Genomic DNA, 17,242 nt, shown 5'->3' on the forward strand with positions numbered 1-17,242 from the left:
GCCCTGCCGGGCGGGACCGCCCGTCTGCCCAGGGGTCCGCCGCGGGCTCCGCGGGGGCGGGGTGTCTCTAGAGTGAAGGGTCAGAGCTCGGGGGGGGTCCTGGGGGGGTCTATAGAGGAGTTCGGGGAAGTCTGTAGAGCGGGAGGACGGAGTGGAGCCGAGGGGCTCCTGGGGGGGTTGTAGAGGGGGAGGGGAAGGATGGGTGTGTTTGTGGAGGGGGAGGGGTGGGGGGGAAGGTGGGTGTGTTGGGGGGGGGGAAGTGACCCCAGCGCTACGTTCTGCTCTTGCCTGGCGGGTGACTCTGAGGCGGACTCTATGGTAGTGCAGTAATGAAGGGCGCCCGGGGGAGCCGCTCTGCCCGTGGTTCTTGGACTCTATGGTAACGCGGAAGTGAGGGGCGCCCGGGGAAGCCGCTCTGCCCGGGACTCTCCGACTCCATGGTAACGCGGAAGGGAGTGAGGCCGAGCCGGGGGGCGCGGGGCAGCCCCAGGGTCTCAGTCCGGGGCGGGAGCTCGATCCGCGGGCCACCTCCTGCCGGAGCCCGCGGGTGCTGCCCGAGGTGGGCCGGTCTCAGCCGCTCGGTGCCGCGGGGAGGGGGGTGACCCGGTGCCCGTTTGCCCCGCCCCAGCGCAGCCCCGGGGCCGCGCAACGGGCCTGTCCGCGCGGCGGGCGGGCGGGCGCGGTGTGAAAATGACGCTTCTCCCCGCCCCTTACAGATGGCGTCTGCGGCACCCGGGGAGATGCTGGTCCAGAGCTTAGCCCGGCTTCTCCAGGACTCCGGTGAGGCCCCCGGATCGCAGGCCGGGCCTGGGAGATCGGCCCGATGGGGGGGACGGGGGGCTGGGGCAGGGCGGGGTGGGCTGGGCGGGCCAGGCCAGGGAGGAGAAGACCCTTCTGAGATGTAAAAAGCAACAGAGGGTCCTGTGGCACCTTTAAGACTAACAAATGTATTGGAGCATAAGCTTTCGTGGGTGAATGCCCACTTCTCACTTCTGGGTATGGGGACGAGGTTGAAAATTGTTTTGGGTGGGAGGATGACTTGGCAGCCTCTGGCTTCCCAGTGCAGGGTCATGGGCCAGTCTCCAGAGCTCGTGATGGGCTCTGCTCATCTGTATGCGGCCAGGCATCAGCGCTGAGCTCCAGATCACATGGAAAAGCTTCCAGAACAGACCTTGGCAGTGATGAGGGGAAGAAAAATACCAAGTCTAACAGAAGCTGGCAGGAGCAGTCATAGGAGTAGCCTCAGCAAGTACTGCACCATTTGCTTTGGGGGGGTCCAGCCAGGACCACTCCTTTCCCAATGCCCCTAGACCCAGAACTATGCAGGGCCTCCCTCCCACCCCCCACCCCCACCACAGGAACCCTGGGAATCAAGGGGTGTCTGTCTTCTCCTGAGCCATGTCTCTGTGCAATACCTGTAAGGTTTTGGTTGTGCCATAGGATATTTCTATGCAGCCTGCATATATATCATAATGCCACAACATAAATCCATGGTACATCCACATCTTGAATACTGCATGCAGTTCTGGTCATCCCATCTCAAAAAAGACATTAGAAATGGAAAAGGTATAGAAAAGGCAACAAAAATGAATAGGGATATGGAACAGCTTCCATATGAGGAGAGATTAAGACTTGGACTTTGCAGCTTGGAAAAAAGACAACTAAGAGGGGCTATGATAGAGATCTATAAAATCTTGACTGGTGAGAAGAAAGTGAATAAGGAAGTGTAATATTATTCCTTCACATAGCGCAAGAACCAGAGGTTACCCCAGGAGTGGGCAAACTTTTTGTCACATCTGGGCATAGAAATTGTTTGGCGTGCCATGAATGCTCATAAAATTGGGGTTGGGCTGTGGGAGGGAGTGAGGGCTCTGGTTGGGGGTGAGGGCTCCGAGGTGGGAAATGAGGAGTTCAGGGTGTGGGAGAGGGCTGGGGGTTAAGGGCTCTGTCTGGGGATGAGGGGTTGGGGTGCAGGAGGGTGCTCTAGGCTGGAACCGAGGGGTTTGGAGGGTGGGAAGGGGGATCTGGGTCGGGGCAGGGGGTTGGGGCCCAGGTGGAGCCTCAGGGGTGCAGGCTGCGGGTGGCGCTTACCTCAAGCGGCTCCCTTCTCCAGCTCCTACACGGAGGCACGGCCAGGCAGTTCTGCATGCTGCCCTGTCTGTAGGCACCACCCCACGGTCCGGCCAATGGGAGCTTCAGGGGCAGTGCTTCAGGCGGGGTCAGCGTGCAGAGTGGAGTCCCCTGGTTGCCCCTACACAAGCCAGAGGAGGCCATGTCACTGCTTCCAGGAGTGGCCCCCGAATCTGCTCCCCGGCTGGAGCGCCAGAGCGGGACAAGCCCCAGACCCTGCTCCCCAGTGGGAGCTCGAGGGCTGGATCTGGCCCGCAGGCAATAGTTTGCTCACCCCTGGGTTATCCAATGACATTAATAGGCAGCAAATTTAAAACAAGCAGAAGCAAGCACTTCTTCACACAACGCACTGTCAACCTGTGGAACTCATTGCCAGGGGATGTTCCCAAAACCATAACAGGGTTAAAAAAGAACTACGTAGGTTCATGGAGGCTAGGTCCATCAATGGTTTTTAGCCAAGTCTGTCAACCCTCTTCTGCGGGCTCTCTAAATGTAGAAATATTGCAGTGCCTATGAACTGTCTGCTACTGGAAGCAAATGCCCCCCTTCTGAACTTTTTGGAAGCTTTCTCTTTTTCGATTAACATTTCCATGCTTGTGTTGCAAATCTGAATGTGGGGTTATGTGAGAATGGAAAGTACTGTTGCCATTTATGTGTTAGAATTGTAATGCAACAGGGATGCAGTCAAAAATGGTGAAGCTTGAAACTGCCTGCATCGGGGGGGGATGCTTGACTTGAAAATAACATGCACAAATATTCTCATTTTTGAGTTATGTTCAGCATGTAGTTTTTGGTAGAAAACCTAAGGCTTCAGGCACTCGCTTACAGTCTGCAGAGAGCAGTTAGGTTTGTGTTTGTTCAGAGCTTAACTCTTCCAGCAGAGTTTAAGCTCTGCAAGTCTTTCCCCTTTAATAATAATCATAACTAATTAATAAAACCTTGGTGTGAAGTCAATGTTGTGCAATCAAATCACTAAAAATCAGGAAATGAGGGAAGGTTCCTAAAGCAATGTGACAGTATTCCATTAAACTCAAATTGCATTTGGGTGAGGCCTGGTCTACATAAAAAATTTTTACATGTTGATTGGGGTGTGCCTGTTTTTACTGACATAATGCTGATAAAATCTCTAGTGCAGGGGTGATCAAACTACGGCCCGCGGGCCAGATCCGGGCCACCAGCCATTTTATTCCGGCCCTTGAGCTCCAGCTGGGGAGCAGGGTCAGGGGCTGCTCTATGTGGCTCCTGGAAGCAGCGACATGGCCTTCCTCCAGCTCCTACGCATAGGAGCAGCCATGGGACTGCTCTGCATGCTGCCCCCGCCCCAAGAGCTGCAGGGGGAGTGCCTGCAGACGGGACAGCATACAGAACTCCTTGGCTGCGCCTCCGCGTAGGAACCGGAGAAGGGACATGCTGCTGCTGCTTCCGGGAGCCGCTTGAGGTAAGCGCCGCCTGGAGCCTGAACCCCTGAGGCTCCCCCTGTGCCCCATCCCTAATCACCCTCCTGCTATCCAAACCTCTCATCCCCAACCCCACCCCAGAGGCCCCCCCTCACCTTCACTGGAACCTGCACCCCTTCCTAGCCCCCTGCCACAGCCCTGATCCTCCCCCCCCCCCCCCCCTGCCCTCTGAACCTCTCATTCCCAACCTGGAGCACCCTCCTACACCCCAAACTTCTCATCCCCAGCCAGAGCCCTCACTCCACCCCCAGCCTGGAGCCCCCTCCTGCACCCTGAACTCATTTCTCGCCCCACCTCAGAACCCGCACCCCCAACCAGAGCCCTCACCCCCTCCCACATCCCAACCCCAATTTTTTGAGCATTCATGGCCTGCCATACAATTTCTATGCCCAGATGTGGCCCTCGGGCCAAAAAGTTTGCCCACCCCTGACCTAGTGGATGCAATTATACTGGTATAAGGTGCTTTATACCAGTTTAGGTGATTTTGCTTTGCTTTGTCAAACTGGAATAAGTAACATTAGTAAAGCACTTTTGTACCAGTATCTTGCTTGTTCCAGTTTGACAAAGCAAAATGTATAACTGCAGCTATGGTCGGGGAGGGGAAAAGGGGCATGGTGTTGCTGCTTAGCTAGTCACAGTTAAAATGACAACTTCTAAGTGTAGCCAAGGCTTGACAGTTGCATCTACCATAGTTGTAAGTGACATGTAAAATTCCTGGAGTTGAATGGGGGGTGTCTTTTCTTTTTTCCGTTTACTTTGTAGATGTGACACTTTTTGTTTATAGTCACTTCCACTGTTTCCCCTGAAGAGTTCATCTTCCTCTTTGCTGAAAAGACGCTCAAACATCAACAAGGGAGCAGGAAACCCCTAAAATGTTGTTTTGAAATCTAAAGGGGACTTTATCTGAAACTGAAATTTCTTTTAAAATTAGTCAATTTCAAAAAGTCATGTCGGCAGTCTAACAGCTGAGCAGCCTGCATGTAGTGGTGTCTAGTTTGGTTTTGCTGTTTAAGCTTATAACCTAATATACTAGTGTTGTGCATCTAGTGAGTAAGCACAGCAGAGTTAATGCTTCTCTTCACCTTTTACTCTTGCATTTCTAAACATTCTGACTTTACTGTGCAGTCTGAATGTTGCATTAAGGCTTTTGCTTCTGACTTACTCATTTTCACATCACATTTTAAACAATTAGTGATTTAATGCGGTCATGTCAGGCAAATGGATTGGTGCTAGGTACGGCTCATGACCATGGGAGAAAGGTCCCCTTCCTGGCCTGCTGTCACACCACTGCATGTGGTGAAGTGAATTATGGATGGAACTGCAGATACATTGGGTTTGTTAATGGTCTGATCTCTTCCACAGGAGACTTGGTTCTAGATGGCACTAGCACCCTCACTTTGCTCACCTCCACTCTTCAGCACCTGACCCAGGTCTTTGAGCAGCATCTAGTGTCCCGGAACCAGAACCATGGTTTCATTGCACTTCCGTCACACCCAGCTGACACATCTGCCATTCTCCAGGCCCAGTTCCTGTTTGACATCTTGCAGAAGACACTCTCCCTGAAGGTCTGTAATGCAAAGGTGCCCTGTGATGATTTTTGTGGGGAAGAAGGGAGAATGACTGTGGTAAGCTTAGCAGGTCTGCTTGGATGGGGTGGACTGCTGGAGCAGATTTCTCTGTATCCCCATCCCAGGATGGGTTCATATATGAGAAGTATATGGTTATCCCTCTATTGCATGCGTATCAAAGTACTTGCCTCTGTGCCCCCAATGCTGTCAGTGCCTCAGGTAGAATGTGGAACCATAGTGTTCATGTAATGACATGTATTTATTTGGTATCACATCTTTCCCAGCAAACAGTCTCCAAAAGGTTTTGCAGAGTTAAAAACGGGACAACATAGAGGAATATCAAAGCAGACCCTGGTCGGGTTGGCATTGTAGTGAATAAACTGAAGGGTAAATCATAAAATGTGACATGTTAACAGTATCTGGTGGAGACTCGGGCATGGATGAGCTAGTTGTCTGGTTCAAGCTTTGTAAGTCTGAGGGTGTAGGTGGTGGTGGTAGGCTTGGGAAAGTTAGAAGAGATAACATCTGTTGTCTTAGCCATGCACCCTTGCTACTACTTGTTGGGTTCCCACTGATTCGGCCGCTAGACCAATGGCTATTCGCGTGATTGTAGTGGGAAGGGGGATTGCTGGAAATGCTCTGGATGTACACTTTGTAATTGGATTGTAAAAAGACCAATAACAGAGATGAAGGCAAGGGTGAGAGTTTCAGACGACCTTTGAACTAGGTAGAGATGACAAGAGTTAGAGGAGAAGGCTTTTGCCCCAAGCGTAAGAAGGGCATGCTAGGGAGTGGGAGAGGAGTGAAGATGGGTCTGGTTTCAGCTCACACCAAGAGCTTATTGAAGATGTCCATTTCTAATTGTAAGTGAAAACAACCTGGGAGTTCCAGGATGGGAATGATATGACTGCTCTAAGGCTTGGTCTACACTTAATGCTGGCAAAGCTGTCACAGTCATGGGTGTGAAAACACCCCTGACTATGCCCAGAAAACCCTCGGGGTAGGCACAGCTGTACTGACCGAGCGCTTCAGTCAGCCCAGCTAATGTTCATGGTTCCTACGCTTCCAGATGTTCTTGCAGTAGACGGACCATAAAAACGGCCACACTGGGTCAGACCAAAGGTCCATCTAGCCCAGTATCATGTCTCCTGACAGTGGCCAATGCCAGGTGCCCCAGAGGGAATGAACTGAACAGGGAATCCTCAAGTGATCCATCCCCTGTCTCCCATTCCCAGCTTCTGGCAGATCGAGACTAGGGACACTTCAGAGCATGATTTTGCATATGTAGGACCATGTCTACACTACCAACTTTGGTCAACATGAGTTATGTCGGCGTACAGCTGCCGAAGTCAATCTATTGCTTGTGCGTGTGCATGCTTGGCTGCTTGCATTGGTGCGGTGCATACTCACCAGAAGCTCTTGTGTCGATGCAAAGTGCAGTGAGACACAGGTAAGTATGCTAGTGTTCGATGTGCCACCATATAGCACAGTGCCTTTTGGGGAAAATGCTTGCATTGTGTTGTGGAGTAGAAATAAGTCTCTCATTGAATCTCTAGGAGTTAAGGGTCAAGTTCCCCACCATGCAACTTTCTCTATCCCATAATGCCATCCAATAATTTTCATGCGTGTGTTTTTTTTGTTTTGTTTTAATTTTACAAACCCACGTGGCACTTCTTGGTGCCTGCCATCTCCAACAGAAGCCTGGATCTCTCTCAGCTCTGCACTGTTCTCATGAACATTGCAGATACAGGATGAATGATCCTCTGGTGTTTGCCGTTCTTCCTGCCAGTTTGCAACAGCAAAGGACATGACGATTTCTTCAAGGACAGATTGTTAAGGGGTACACAAAAAATTCAGGGTTGTGATGGCATTCACAGAACAGCTGCAGATGGTGGAGTGCTGCCTCTGGACCCAAGAAATGAGCACTGACGGGTGGCATCGCATCATAATGCAGGTTTGGGATGGTGAGCAGTGGCTGCAGAACTTTGGGGTGTGAAAGGCCACATTCCTGGATCTGTGTGCTGAGCTCACCCCAGCTCTCCAGCGCAGACACACCAGAATGAGCTGCAGTGACAGAGGAGAAGAGTGGTGACCAGTCTGGAAGCTTGCGGCGCCGGTCAGTGGGAAATCATTTTGGAGTTGGAAAAGCCACAGTGGGGTCTGTTGTCGTGCAAGTGTATAGGGCTGTTAATCATCTCCTGCTGTGGATGGATCTGCAGCAGTGGGACTCCTGAACTGCGGTGGAGCAGTAGATGGCACATCTTGTTGTAGCACACCTTGCCCCAGAATATATTAAAAACTGCCAACAGGGTGGAGGTGGAGCAGCTGAGTTTGAAGAGGCAAACACCAGGGCCATTATAGATTCATAGATTCTAGGACTGGAAGGGACCTCGAGAGGTCATCGAGTCCAGTCCCCTGCCCGCATGGCAGGACCAAATACTGTCTAGACCATCCCTGATAGACATTTGTCTAACCTACTCTTAAATATCTCCAGAGATGGAGATTCCACAACCTCCCTAGGCAATTTATTCCAGTGTTTAACCACCCTGACAGTTAGGAACTTTTTCCTAATGTCCAACCTAGACCTCCCTTGCTGCAGTTTAAGCCCATTGCTTCTTGTTCTATCCTTAGAGGCTAAGGTAAACAAGTTTTCTCCCTCCTCCTTATGACACCCTTTTAGATACCTGAAAACTGCTATCATGTCCCCTCTCAGTCTTCTCTTTTCCAAACTAAACTAATAGCTTATAATAGCTTATTGTGGAGCTGGGTGGTTGAAGAGTGCTTTGAAAGAGCACTTCTAATGGTCAGCCACAGTAGTGCTGTGTGCCTGATGCTGCCCTGGCCCTGAAGGTTTATGACCTCCTAGAATTGTGTAGTGCTTGGTGTAAATGTATAAGTATTGCACTGTTTTACCAAACCTTTGCACTATGTAGGGCTTGCTGTACACTTACACGACTGGCTGTCTTGAACCTATGAGTTCTGTGATGCTGTATACTTACAAGTAGTGGATGCTTTGGGTCTGCTATGTGTTTTGCAATCTGTATTGTGAACTAATAAAAATGAATTTATTTTCCAAAAAAATAGCAACTTGTCACTAAAACAGGGCAAAACGTGCAAACAAGAAAACGCAAATGTTGAACCTAAATTAACAGAACGGAACTTTAAAACTGGAAAAGCAGCAAACCCTTCTGTCCATTTTGGTGCAAAAATATCATCCGTTTTGGCTAAACATGCTGACCTGTGAGAACCACAGCTGATATATGTGAAGCTCTGATTTTCCTTACTGTCCCTCGGTGTGCAGTGGTAGGCCTAGGGATGTGCCCATGGTGCCACTTGGTAGGTTGGGTGGGGTGTGTGTGTAGGAGGCTGCTACCATGGAGTTCTCGACACCCTTTGCAGTCCTTTGTTTGTGACTGTAGGACATATAGGTCAACCAGAGTCTGTAGCATTTGTTTGTTGCCTAAGAAGCCCCATTATGTCCTTGTGCATCTCCCTCTCCTTTTCTTGCTATGATACCTGCGTCTGTCCCCTCTGTCCTTCTGCATGCTGTCTGTGTGTTGGCCCGCCAAGCCCTTTGTTTGCAGTCCAATGCAATGCTGACTTGCAGATTCTCACTGGACATATTCTCCCTAGTACTCTTCTTTCTCATCCTCATCAGGGTCAGATGTTCTGCAGGGAGGCAGTGCCCATCAGGGCTGCAATAGCAGCAGCTACAGGTAAACCAGATGGATCATTGGATGTACAGTCAGAACAGATAGGTAAAGATAAGCTTCAAAACTCCCTTCCCTTATTACCATAATTTTTAACAAGACATGCTTATTGACATGGCATAGTCCCAGCCTTGTGAGTATGGCCGGGTGAGGGTGGAGACTAGGGGGAAGGAGGAAGGCATTAAGATTTTTGGTTGTATGAAAGAATAAAATTTGTCGCTACTGCCATGGGTACGGGTATATTGGGCAATGGCACTGAATATTGGTCCTGTATTCAACAGGCAGGGGTGATGTTAGCCTATATCTCACTGCTGAGGGTAACAACGGCATAGCTCAGCTGCTGCTGGTGTCCTGAAGCCATTTTGGCCTGTATGTGCTAGCCTGTTTGCTGCAGTGGTCTCTGCTAAAGGCCAGGCAGAGTGGCATGGAAAAGTGTCCTCCTGTGGAGGAAGCAATCAGACTGTCATCCCGAGACATCTTTAGGAGAGGATTGTGGTGTATCTCCATGAGAGTCAACGGAGACTTCTGGAGGATACAAGGGACATCTCTATGTACAGTCGCTCCCTATGCCCCTCCTGCCTAACCCAACAGGAATGAGAAGCAGATGCCAACTCTGCCTCTGTCTGTACCGCTGCCACTTCTCCTATGAATAACACAATGACAAGTCATTACCTGGAGCTTAACTTGAGGATGTGGGGCACAGTCTTTACGTTTAAAACATGGTGAGGGAAAATGCATGCGCACACCACGCTTCCTTCTGCTCCATTGGGCTCCTCCGGGCTTGGCTGATGGGACTAGCTGGTTTCCAACGAAGTCTTAAACAGGTCTAGGCTTGCTGCGTGGTTTGATGCCTTCCTCCTCACCCTCTCTTCTCTCCCCCGTCCCCTAGCATGTCTCCTCACTGTTCATGGCTGGGGTCTCTGTTTCCTCCGAGGTACCCACCGCAATCTGCAGGGTACTCTTGGGGTCTCTGCCCAGTGTGGCATGCAGCATGATGTAAAAGTGAGGCCTGCAACTCAGCACCAGATCAACTGTTGACCTCCCTGGCCTTGTGGTCAGGGGCGCCGGGCCAGGGGGCCATAGCCCCATCACTGTCTACCAGCTGTAAGGGTCAGTGGGTGGGCGGTGTCTCAGGGGACAGGGCCATGGTTCCAGCACTGGTGGTTTCCCCCACTTTTAGGGAGCTTCTGCTGCTCCTGCTTGTGGGATGCCTACTGCAATTCCTTTGCTTTCACACGGCACGGCAGCTGATCCCTATCGCACCCCTTTGCCTGCATCCCCCGTGCCGTCTCCCCGTAGCGGTCCCCATGTTACTGTGGTTGGTCTGTAGCTGTGCTTGCACAGCCGCTTCTCCCCACAGGCCTAGGAGACCCAGTACCTCCTGTCTGCTCCAGGACCATGATATGTTTTGTGCAGCAGCCCAGCAAGGGAGGAGCTGCAAGGTGTGCACCCAGCTGAGCAAACAGGAAAAGCATTTAAAAATGTGGGGTATTCTAAGGGGGTGGGGGCTTCTGGTCTCTGATGTCAAGCAGCGGAGTTCACATTTGTGACCTGAGCAGTCACTGCTGCAAGGAATGGTGCGTTGTGGGACAGCTGCTGGAGGACTGTTGGTGTAGACCTAGGTCACACACTGTCTGCACTCATATGGCGTTGGCCTCATTAGGTCGGACATGGTCCATGCTGTTAGGGTGATGCAGTAAAGCCACCTCCCCAAACAGGGCGCTGATGTCAGCTGGAGACTCATCTGAATGTAGACGCACACGCATACGTTGACATAAATGGCCTTGCGTCGACCTAACTTTGTGTGTGGACTAGGCCGAAGGGCAGTGTGCCGAGAGTCAGACCTGAGATGCTTGGGTCACTACTAATGCTTTCAGCAAAAGAATGGTTAAAATGTGTCCAGTATTTGAATGTTAATTAATTTTGAATTGTCTGGAGCTGGGCATTGTTAAAACAATGAGATCAGAATGATGTCCAGACTCCATGGGAAATACAGACCCATCAGAGTACAACTTCATCACAAAGGTTCTATGTTGTGTGTTTGTCTTAACATAATTAATGAGCTAGGTCTGTAACAAGCTCTGAAAGGAAGGAAGCGGCTACTGTTACTGTGCAGTCAGTGACTGTTTGGAGAAACGGTCTGAGAGTCATCTGTACACGATGTAAATAAAGGGGGAGGCTATTAAATGATCAGGAGACAGATCAAAGGCTGGGCCTGAAACAAGCTCTTCTGAAATATTAATGCGAGTCTGCCCCCCCACCCAGATACTCCGCTGTGCAACCCCCTCACTGTGATCAGCCACCCTTCCAGCTGCGCTCTTCACAGCAGTGATGGGGCCGGGAGTTCTCAGCTCCAGGCGTGGTGAGTCTCTCTTGAATGAAATACAATCTGGCTGTCACGAGTGCTCGAGAGAAGCAGAGATCTGCGATTGTGCCCTTGTTCCGTGTGCGGCATCACAGAACTCACAGTGCTGTCTAACCTTTGATTAGATGGTTCAGTGCCATGGCTGTATAAATGGAGTGTGACCTCTGGATTTTCTGGCTCCTGCTCTTCGTCTCATCCTGTGTTTAATTAACATGCTTCAATAAAACTAAATCATACTGTGGGGAGACAGTGACTGGGTGCAGCCATAAACTATAGTGGGTGGAGGATGGAAGCAAAAGGAAGCCCCCTTTCGGTAAGGGCTGCTGGAGCTCGTGAGGTCTGTCTACAACAGGGGTTGGTAACCTTTCAGTAGTGGTGTGCCGAGTCTTCATTTATTCACTCTAATTTAAGGTTTCCCATGCCAGTAATACATTTTAACGTTTTTAGAAGGTCTCTTTCTATAAGTCTATAATACATAACTAAACAATTGTTATATGTAAAGTAAATAAAGTTTTTAAAATGTTTAAGAAACTTCATTTAAAATTAAATTAAAATGCAGAGCCCCCCCGGACCGGTGGCCAGGAGCCGAGCAGTGTGAGTGCCACTGAAAATCAGCTTGCGTGCCGCCTCCAGCACGCGTGCCATAGGTTGCCTACCCCGGTCTACAACACCAGTCTAAAGCCCGGGGAGGCCCAGTCTGTTTCATAGACCCTCCGCTTGTGATTTGGTCAGACCATCGCTGCATTGGGGAAATACAGGACACTCGCCTTTCCAGCAGACTCGATGTTACCACTGGCAAGAGCTGCAACGGAGCTGTGGCTCCTGTCGCTAGGGTGTCTGTACGCTACGGTGACACAGTTACAGCACTGCAGCTGTATCGCTGTACCACGGGCACTTCTTGTGTTGGTATAAGGAGGTTTTGGCTGATTGTAGGTAATCCACCTCTGTGTCTACCTAGCGGTGTATACGGGGGTGGGGAGATGTGCAATGTAGTTAAGTTGACCTAGCCCAAGGTACCACATTTTTCACAGCCCCGAGCAAAGTAGCTGGGCACACCTAAGTCAAACCCACCGACAGGAAGGGCTAATCGGAATGGTGGGGAAAAGAGTCCAACTCCAGAGCTTTGTCTATACCAGTTCCCACTCATGCCAATGCTGGTACAGCTGCACAGCTGGGCTGGGGGAGCCTGTACGCTTTCCTAGGCAAGGTCTGTGGTCTCTAATAACCGTTTTAGTGATGTGCCGTGTGTGAGCCATGCTGTGTTGGGGAACAAATGGTCTGGGCCATTTGTGGATGCTGCTACCAAAAGTAGCACCTCCACCAGCAAAGTGCTGGGTTCCCGCAGTGTCTTGTCTTTGATACCGGGGGGAGGGGCTGCCATTGCTGTGTCAGGCTTGGGCCAGCAGGGGGCGCTGCTCAGGTGTAGATTAATTAACACACTAACCTTGTGCTGGTTTTATTGTGTTACATTCTGTGTGATAGGAAACTGACTTTGGAGCAGAACCCTATGGAGCATGCCTTGGGAACCGTACAGGGGAGCCATTGCCTTTGTCACTGTCTTCGGGCTGCTTTTAGTTAGTCCTGTCCCCACTTTACCATCAATGAAACTCTACTTTTTTGTTTGGGGGTGGGGGGATGCTGCATTAGGGCAAGGATTTGGTGTTTTTTTTGGAGGGAAGGGTGCTGCCGGCTGAATCTGAAGGCAGAGGACAGACTGGGGGGGCTCTGGCAGCTCTGAGAGGGTGCGCGAGGTTGCCATGTAAACCCCCCAAGGCTTTGAATGACTCTGCCCATTCCATCCCTCTGCAGCTCGTCCATGTTCCCAGCTGTAACCTGCAATCCTCTGTGAAGATCTTCCCCTTCAAGTCTCTCCGCCGCCTGGAGGTCAGTGCTGCTGGGAGGACTAGCTGAGCCTTCATCCCCAGCCATGTTGCTTTGGGGGCTAGTCACTGGAGTGCCCCAACTTTTCAGAGATTGGGTGAAATGCTGCCCTCGCTAGAGGAGCGGGGTCTGACCCCTACTGCGCTGGAGTGGAGCCGGGGCTGGGAATGCTGGCTGCAGTGCTGCTGGGTCTCTCCTGTAGAGCTGGGAGAAGGGCAGCTCCCCTGACATTGGGTTGGGGATAGGGAGGTGGCTGCTCTGGTGCTGGGACACTCCTACATGCATTCTCCCCTTTTTCTCACCACCACAGCTGAAGTCTGTCCCTCTGCACTGCCTGCGGGGGCTGCGGTTCGTCTATTCCCAGCTGGAGGCCTTAACTTGCAGCAAATGCGTCAGCACGCTGGAGGTGAGTGCTGGCTCTGAGCCTGGGCCAGGAACTGATCCCTGAGAACAAGAACTGCTTTGCTTGGTCTTCCAGGCCCCGGGGGGGGCTGTCTCCATCAACCACTGTTCTGTGGGGTTCTTCTCCCCCAGGCAGCTGGCTGAGACTCACCCTCTGATGCAGACTCTCACTAGTCAGGAGTGGTCAGGTTTCCGTGCGGTCTGTCACACAGGCTGTAACGTCTGGCTCTGGAGGTCTCCAGCTGCTGGCTGTTCAGGTGGCATTGGCTGGCCTGGATACTCTTATCACCCATGCCTAGCTAGTGTGTCTCCCCTTTGGAACCTTTCAACGCATCCCAACCTGTGACCCTGAGCCCTGCCACGTGCTGCATGAGGCTGCACCTGGAAAGCACTGACTGCAGCTGGTAGTGAGGCTGCCCACGGGGAGCGCCTTGCGCCAGTGCCCTGCGATCTGCAGGCTGTTTGGTGGGGATGGAGGCTCAGGTTTTAACCTGTAGAGGCTTGAGTGGTCTTGGCAACAATTCTATCCTCATGCAACGCTTACAGCAAAGGTGCTTATTAGCAGCCTACTGGCTTGAGCTGGGTTTGCCAGCAGGGAGTTCTCTGAGGGTTCTCAACTCAGGAGCTCCCTCCTCTTGGCCTACCAGAGCTTGAATTGCATGATCTCCAGGGCATTCGGCATAGCCGCTCTGTTCCGTCTGCCCTGGCAGAGAGCTGGCTGGGGTTGGTGGGAGACAGCCACTGGGAGAGGGTTTTGCTGAAGTTGTAACAATTTGTAAATGGCTTGATTAATCTTCGTGCCTCAGGTCCAGGAATCCGAGCAAGTGAATAACTGCAGGCCCTCGGACATACCAGGCCACAGCATGCCCCCTTCCTTCTAAGGCCCGGTCTACACTAACCCCAACTTCGAACTACGTGAATAACGTAGCTGACGTCGACGTACCTTACTTCGAACTTACCGCGGTTCAGACGCGGTCCACGCGCGGCAGGCAGGCGCCCCGTCGACTCCGCGGTACTCCTCTCGCCGAGCTGGAGTACCGCAGTCGACGGCGAGCGCTTCCGGGATCGATACATCGCGTCCAGACCAGACGCGATAAATCGAACCCGGAACTTCGATTGCCAGCTGTCGAACTACCGCGGTAGTGTAGACCTGGCCTAAGTCTAGCCATGGGGCTCCCACCACTCCCCATGGGTAGCAGCCTGGGACGTTCTGTGGGGTGGGGATGACTGACTGAAGAATGGCAGGGGCATGGCCTGTAGATGCAGTGTGAGAGCCCTGTACTGGGCCGGCTGCTCTCTGGTACCCAGCTACTATCCCTTTGCTTGTCAAGTGCTGGTTGCTAATCTCTTCTCACTCCCACCTTCCCAGGAGATCATCTCAGCCTGTGGAGGGGATCTGAGCTCTGCCCTCCCCTGGCTGGAATTGCAGACGGTTAACTTCAGCTACAACGCCATCACTGTCCTGGATGGATCGCTGGTGAGGGGACCCTGTCACGGTGGCTAGCAGTGAGGTAGAGGGGTTGGGTATTGGCTATGGTCGTGATGCTGCCGGGCCCCACGGGGAGGGTGTGGGGAGTCTCGGTGGCAGGGCCTGACCCTCCCATTCTGCCGTGGAGATGTTTGTTTTGTCAAGGGTCTTGAAGCTGATGCTCTAGCACCCCTTCTCCCCTTTCTTTCAGCAACTGCTGAATGCCCTGAAGGTCTTGGATTTGAGTCACAACAGAATCCGGGACTGTGAGCACTACTTCACGGCGAGTATCGTAGGGCGAGTTCTGGGGGTTGGGCCTGTGTTCCATGAGTCTTCCCTGATCATGTCTGGATCTCCACTGGTTTGCTTTGATCTGCAACCCCCACCCTAAAGCAGGCAGCTGCGGCATAGCTATAGGTTGTGACTCAGCCCCTTCAGCCTACCAAGGTTGTCTGGGCAGCACCCTGGTGTGTAGCCCTTTACGGCCCTGCTAGAGACAGGCCAGAGATTCCCTGAACCTTTTATCAGCTGGAGCCAGGCACGTGTGGGAGTCCAGACTTGCCAGTGCAGCCCCTTGTGGCTGGCTTAGGGGAGGCCCTGCATAGCCTCTGCTCCTGTGAGTATTGGTCAGGAGTAGCCTCGTTCCAGAGCTGTGCAGACATGCAGCGCTGCTTCATGACACCAGAGTGGCTAGTGCGGGCGAGCTGCGCCATTGCTGGAAGGAATGACGTCAAACGCTTACCTGGAATGATTAAGGCTGAGACCGGGTGTCACTTTGACATATGCCCCACTCAACCTGCCATTCCACCATGAGCCAGAAGCCAGCGTACTCCATCTACTTTCCCTAGACTGGGGACCTCTCTGGGCATACCACATTCACCTCCCAACGTCACGAGGTCTCAGCCGCTACACCCGCACCTGTGCAGGATGTGGGGCTCGCGGTCAGTGGTGTGACAGCCCGGAAGCTGCTGCCTTGGGTCAGACTGAGCCAGTGCTTTGTGATCCTCTGAGCGGCACTCTGGCCACGCTTAACCTTTCTCTCTAAAATAACAAAGTGGGGAGGGTGTCTCCATGTGATGTGAACTGTGAAATCTGACAGCCGAGGGAGGGATTTTCAAACGTGGTCAGTGCTGATGTGCTGTGCTCCCCTGGGAGCGGACGTTAAAACTTGGCAGATTCCAATAGGGGCAGAGCGAGACCAGCACTGAGTGTGTCTGCAAATGCCGCCCCCGATGTGAACTCGAACAGCTTTACTGCAGAAACCTCTCGCTGCTCTGGGACCCTGGCTGGAGCTCAGATAGACACCCCCACATGTTCCCCCGCTGTGGTGCTTGCAGCCACAGCATCTTGGATAGCTGTGCGAGTAGAGGAAGGATTGCCCAGTGGTTAGGGTGTCCTGGGACTTGAGACAGGGTTCAGTTCACTGCACCGCCACAGACTTCCTCTGTGCCTCCTTTCTGTCTGTAGCATGGGAATAGCCGCACTCCATGCTTCACAAGGCGTGTGCGAGGAGAAATGCACTAGTGATTGTGAGGCGCTGGACTGTAGGAATGGGGGGCATGGAAGTGCCTTAGAATTCAGTGACGCTGAATTTCCTGACTTTCAGATTTGCTCTTTCAAGCTAAGCTGTCAATCGGCTTTAAGATAGCTCTACCCTTAATGTAAAATTTTTGTTTGGGTTTCGCTGTTCTTTAACTTCATGGATAACAAGCTCTGAGCATGCAGCTGTGAGCCAGGGCTCCTGGGGCCTAGTCCAGATCTGGCACAGACGGTTGTATAGCACTCAGAGAGCTTCTGAGGGCAGCCTCTGAGAACAGCTGAGGTAGGGCTCCATCTCCTGTGACTGGAGAGAAGTAACTGAGTGGCTCTGAGGGCTCTTCTCCTTTTCTCTGTGCAGACCCTTACAGAGCTGGAGTACTTAAATCTGGCCTATAACTTCCTGCCAAAGGTGCCAAACCTGGGACTCTACAGTCGAACCAAGCTGGTGACTCTGATCTTGCGCAACAATGAACTTGACAGTATTAATGGTGAGTCCAGGAAGGGGGATGGCTTGGGGAGTGTCGTAGGCACTTGGGTCCCAGAACTGGGAGTGGCCTGGGGCCATTCCTTCCCTCCCTTCCTTCCCCAGCCCAGGAGGGAGAGCTTGGGGGTCTGCAGTACCTCAGATCTGTCAGGCACAGCAGCTAGTGATGATCCTGTGGCGAGGGAGAAAGAGCTCCTTAGTGTTGGATTTCTGGGCTGATTGATGGCTTCTCTTGTTT

The 17,242-nt window shown here is 52.1% G+C and overlaps 1 protein-coding gene across 1 annotated transcript in view; it reads left to right on the forward strand.

The window, feature by feature from the left end:
• The first annotated feature begins 387 nt into the window (after positions 1–387).
• Positions 388–17,242, forward strand: part of STK11IP (serine/threonine kinase 11 interacting protein) — a 33,350-nt gene continuing 16,495 nt past the window's right edge. Inside the window, exons 1-8 of the mRNA XM_065413245.1 lie at positions 388–440; positions 717–780; positions 4,950–5,152; positions 13,040–13,114; positions 13,422–13,517; positions 14,883–14,990; positions 15,193–15,264; positions 16,879–17,008. Coding sequence (XP_065269317.1) covers positions 438–440; positions 717–780; positions 4,950–5,152; positions 13,040–13,114; positions 13,422–13,517; positions 14,883–14,990; positions 15,193–15,264; positions 16,879–17,008 — 751 coding nt within the window. The 5' untranslated portion in view covers positions 388–437. The remainder of the gene's footprint in view (positions 441–716; positions 781–4,949; positions 5,153–13,039; positions 13,115–13,421; positions 13,518–14,882; positions 14,991–15,192; positions 15,265–16,878; positions 17,009–17,242) is intronic.

Source organism: Emys orbicularis, chromosome 11 (genome assembly GCF_028017835.1).
Source record: "Emys orbicularis isolate rEmyOrb1 chromosome 11, rEmyOrb1.hap1, whole genome shotgun sequence".
Lineage (NCBI taxonomy): Eukaryota > Metazoa > Chordata > Testudines > Emydidae > Emys > Emys orbicularis.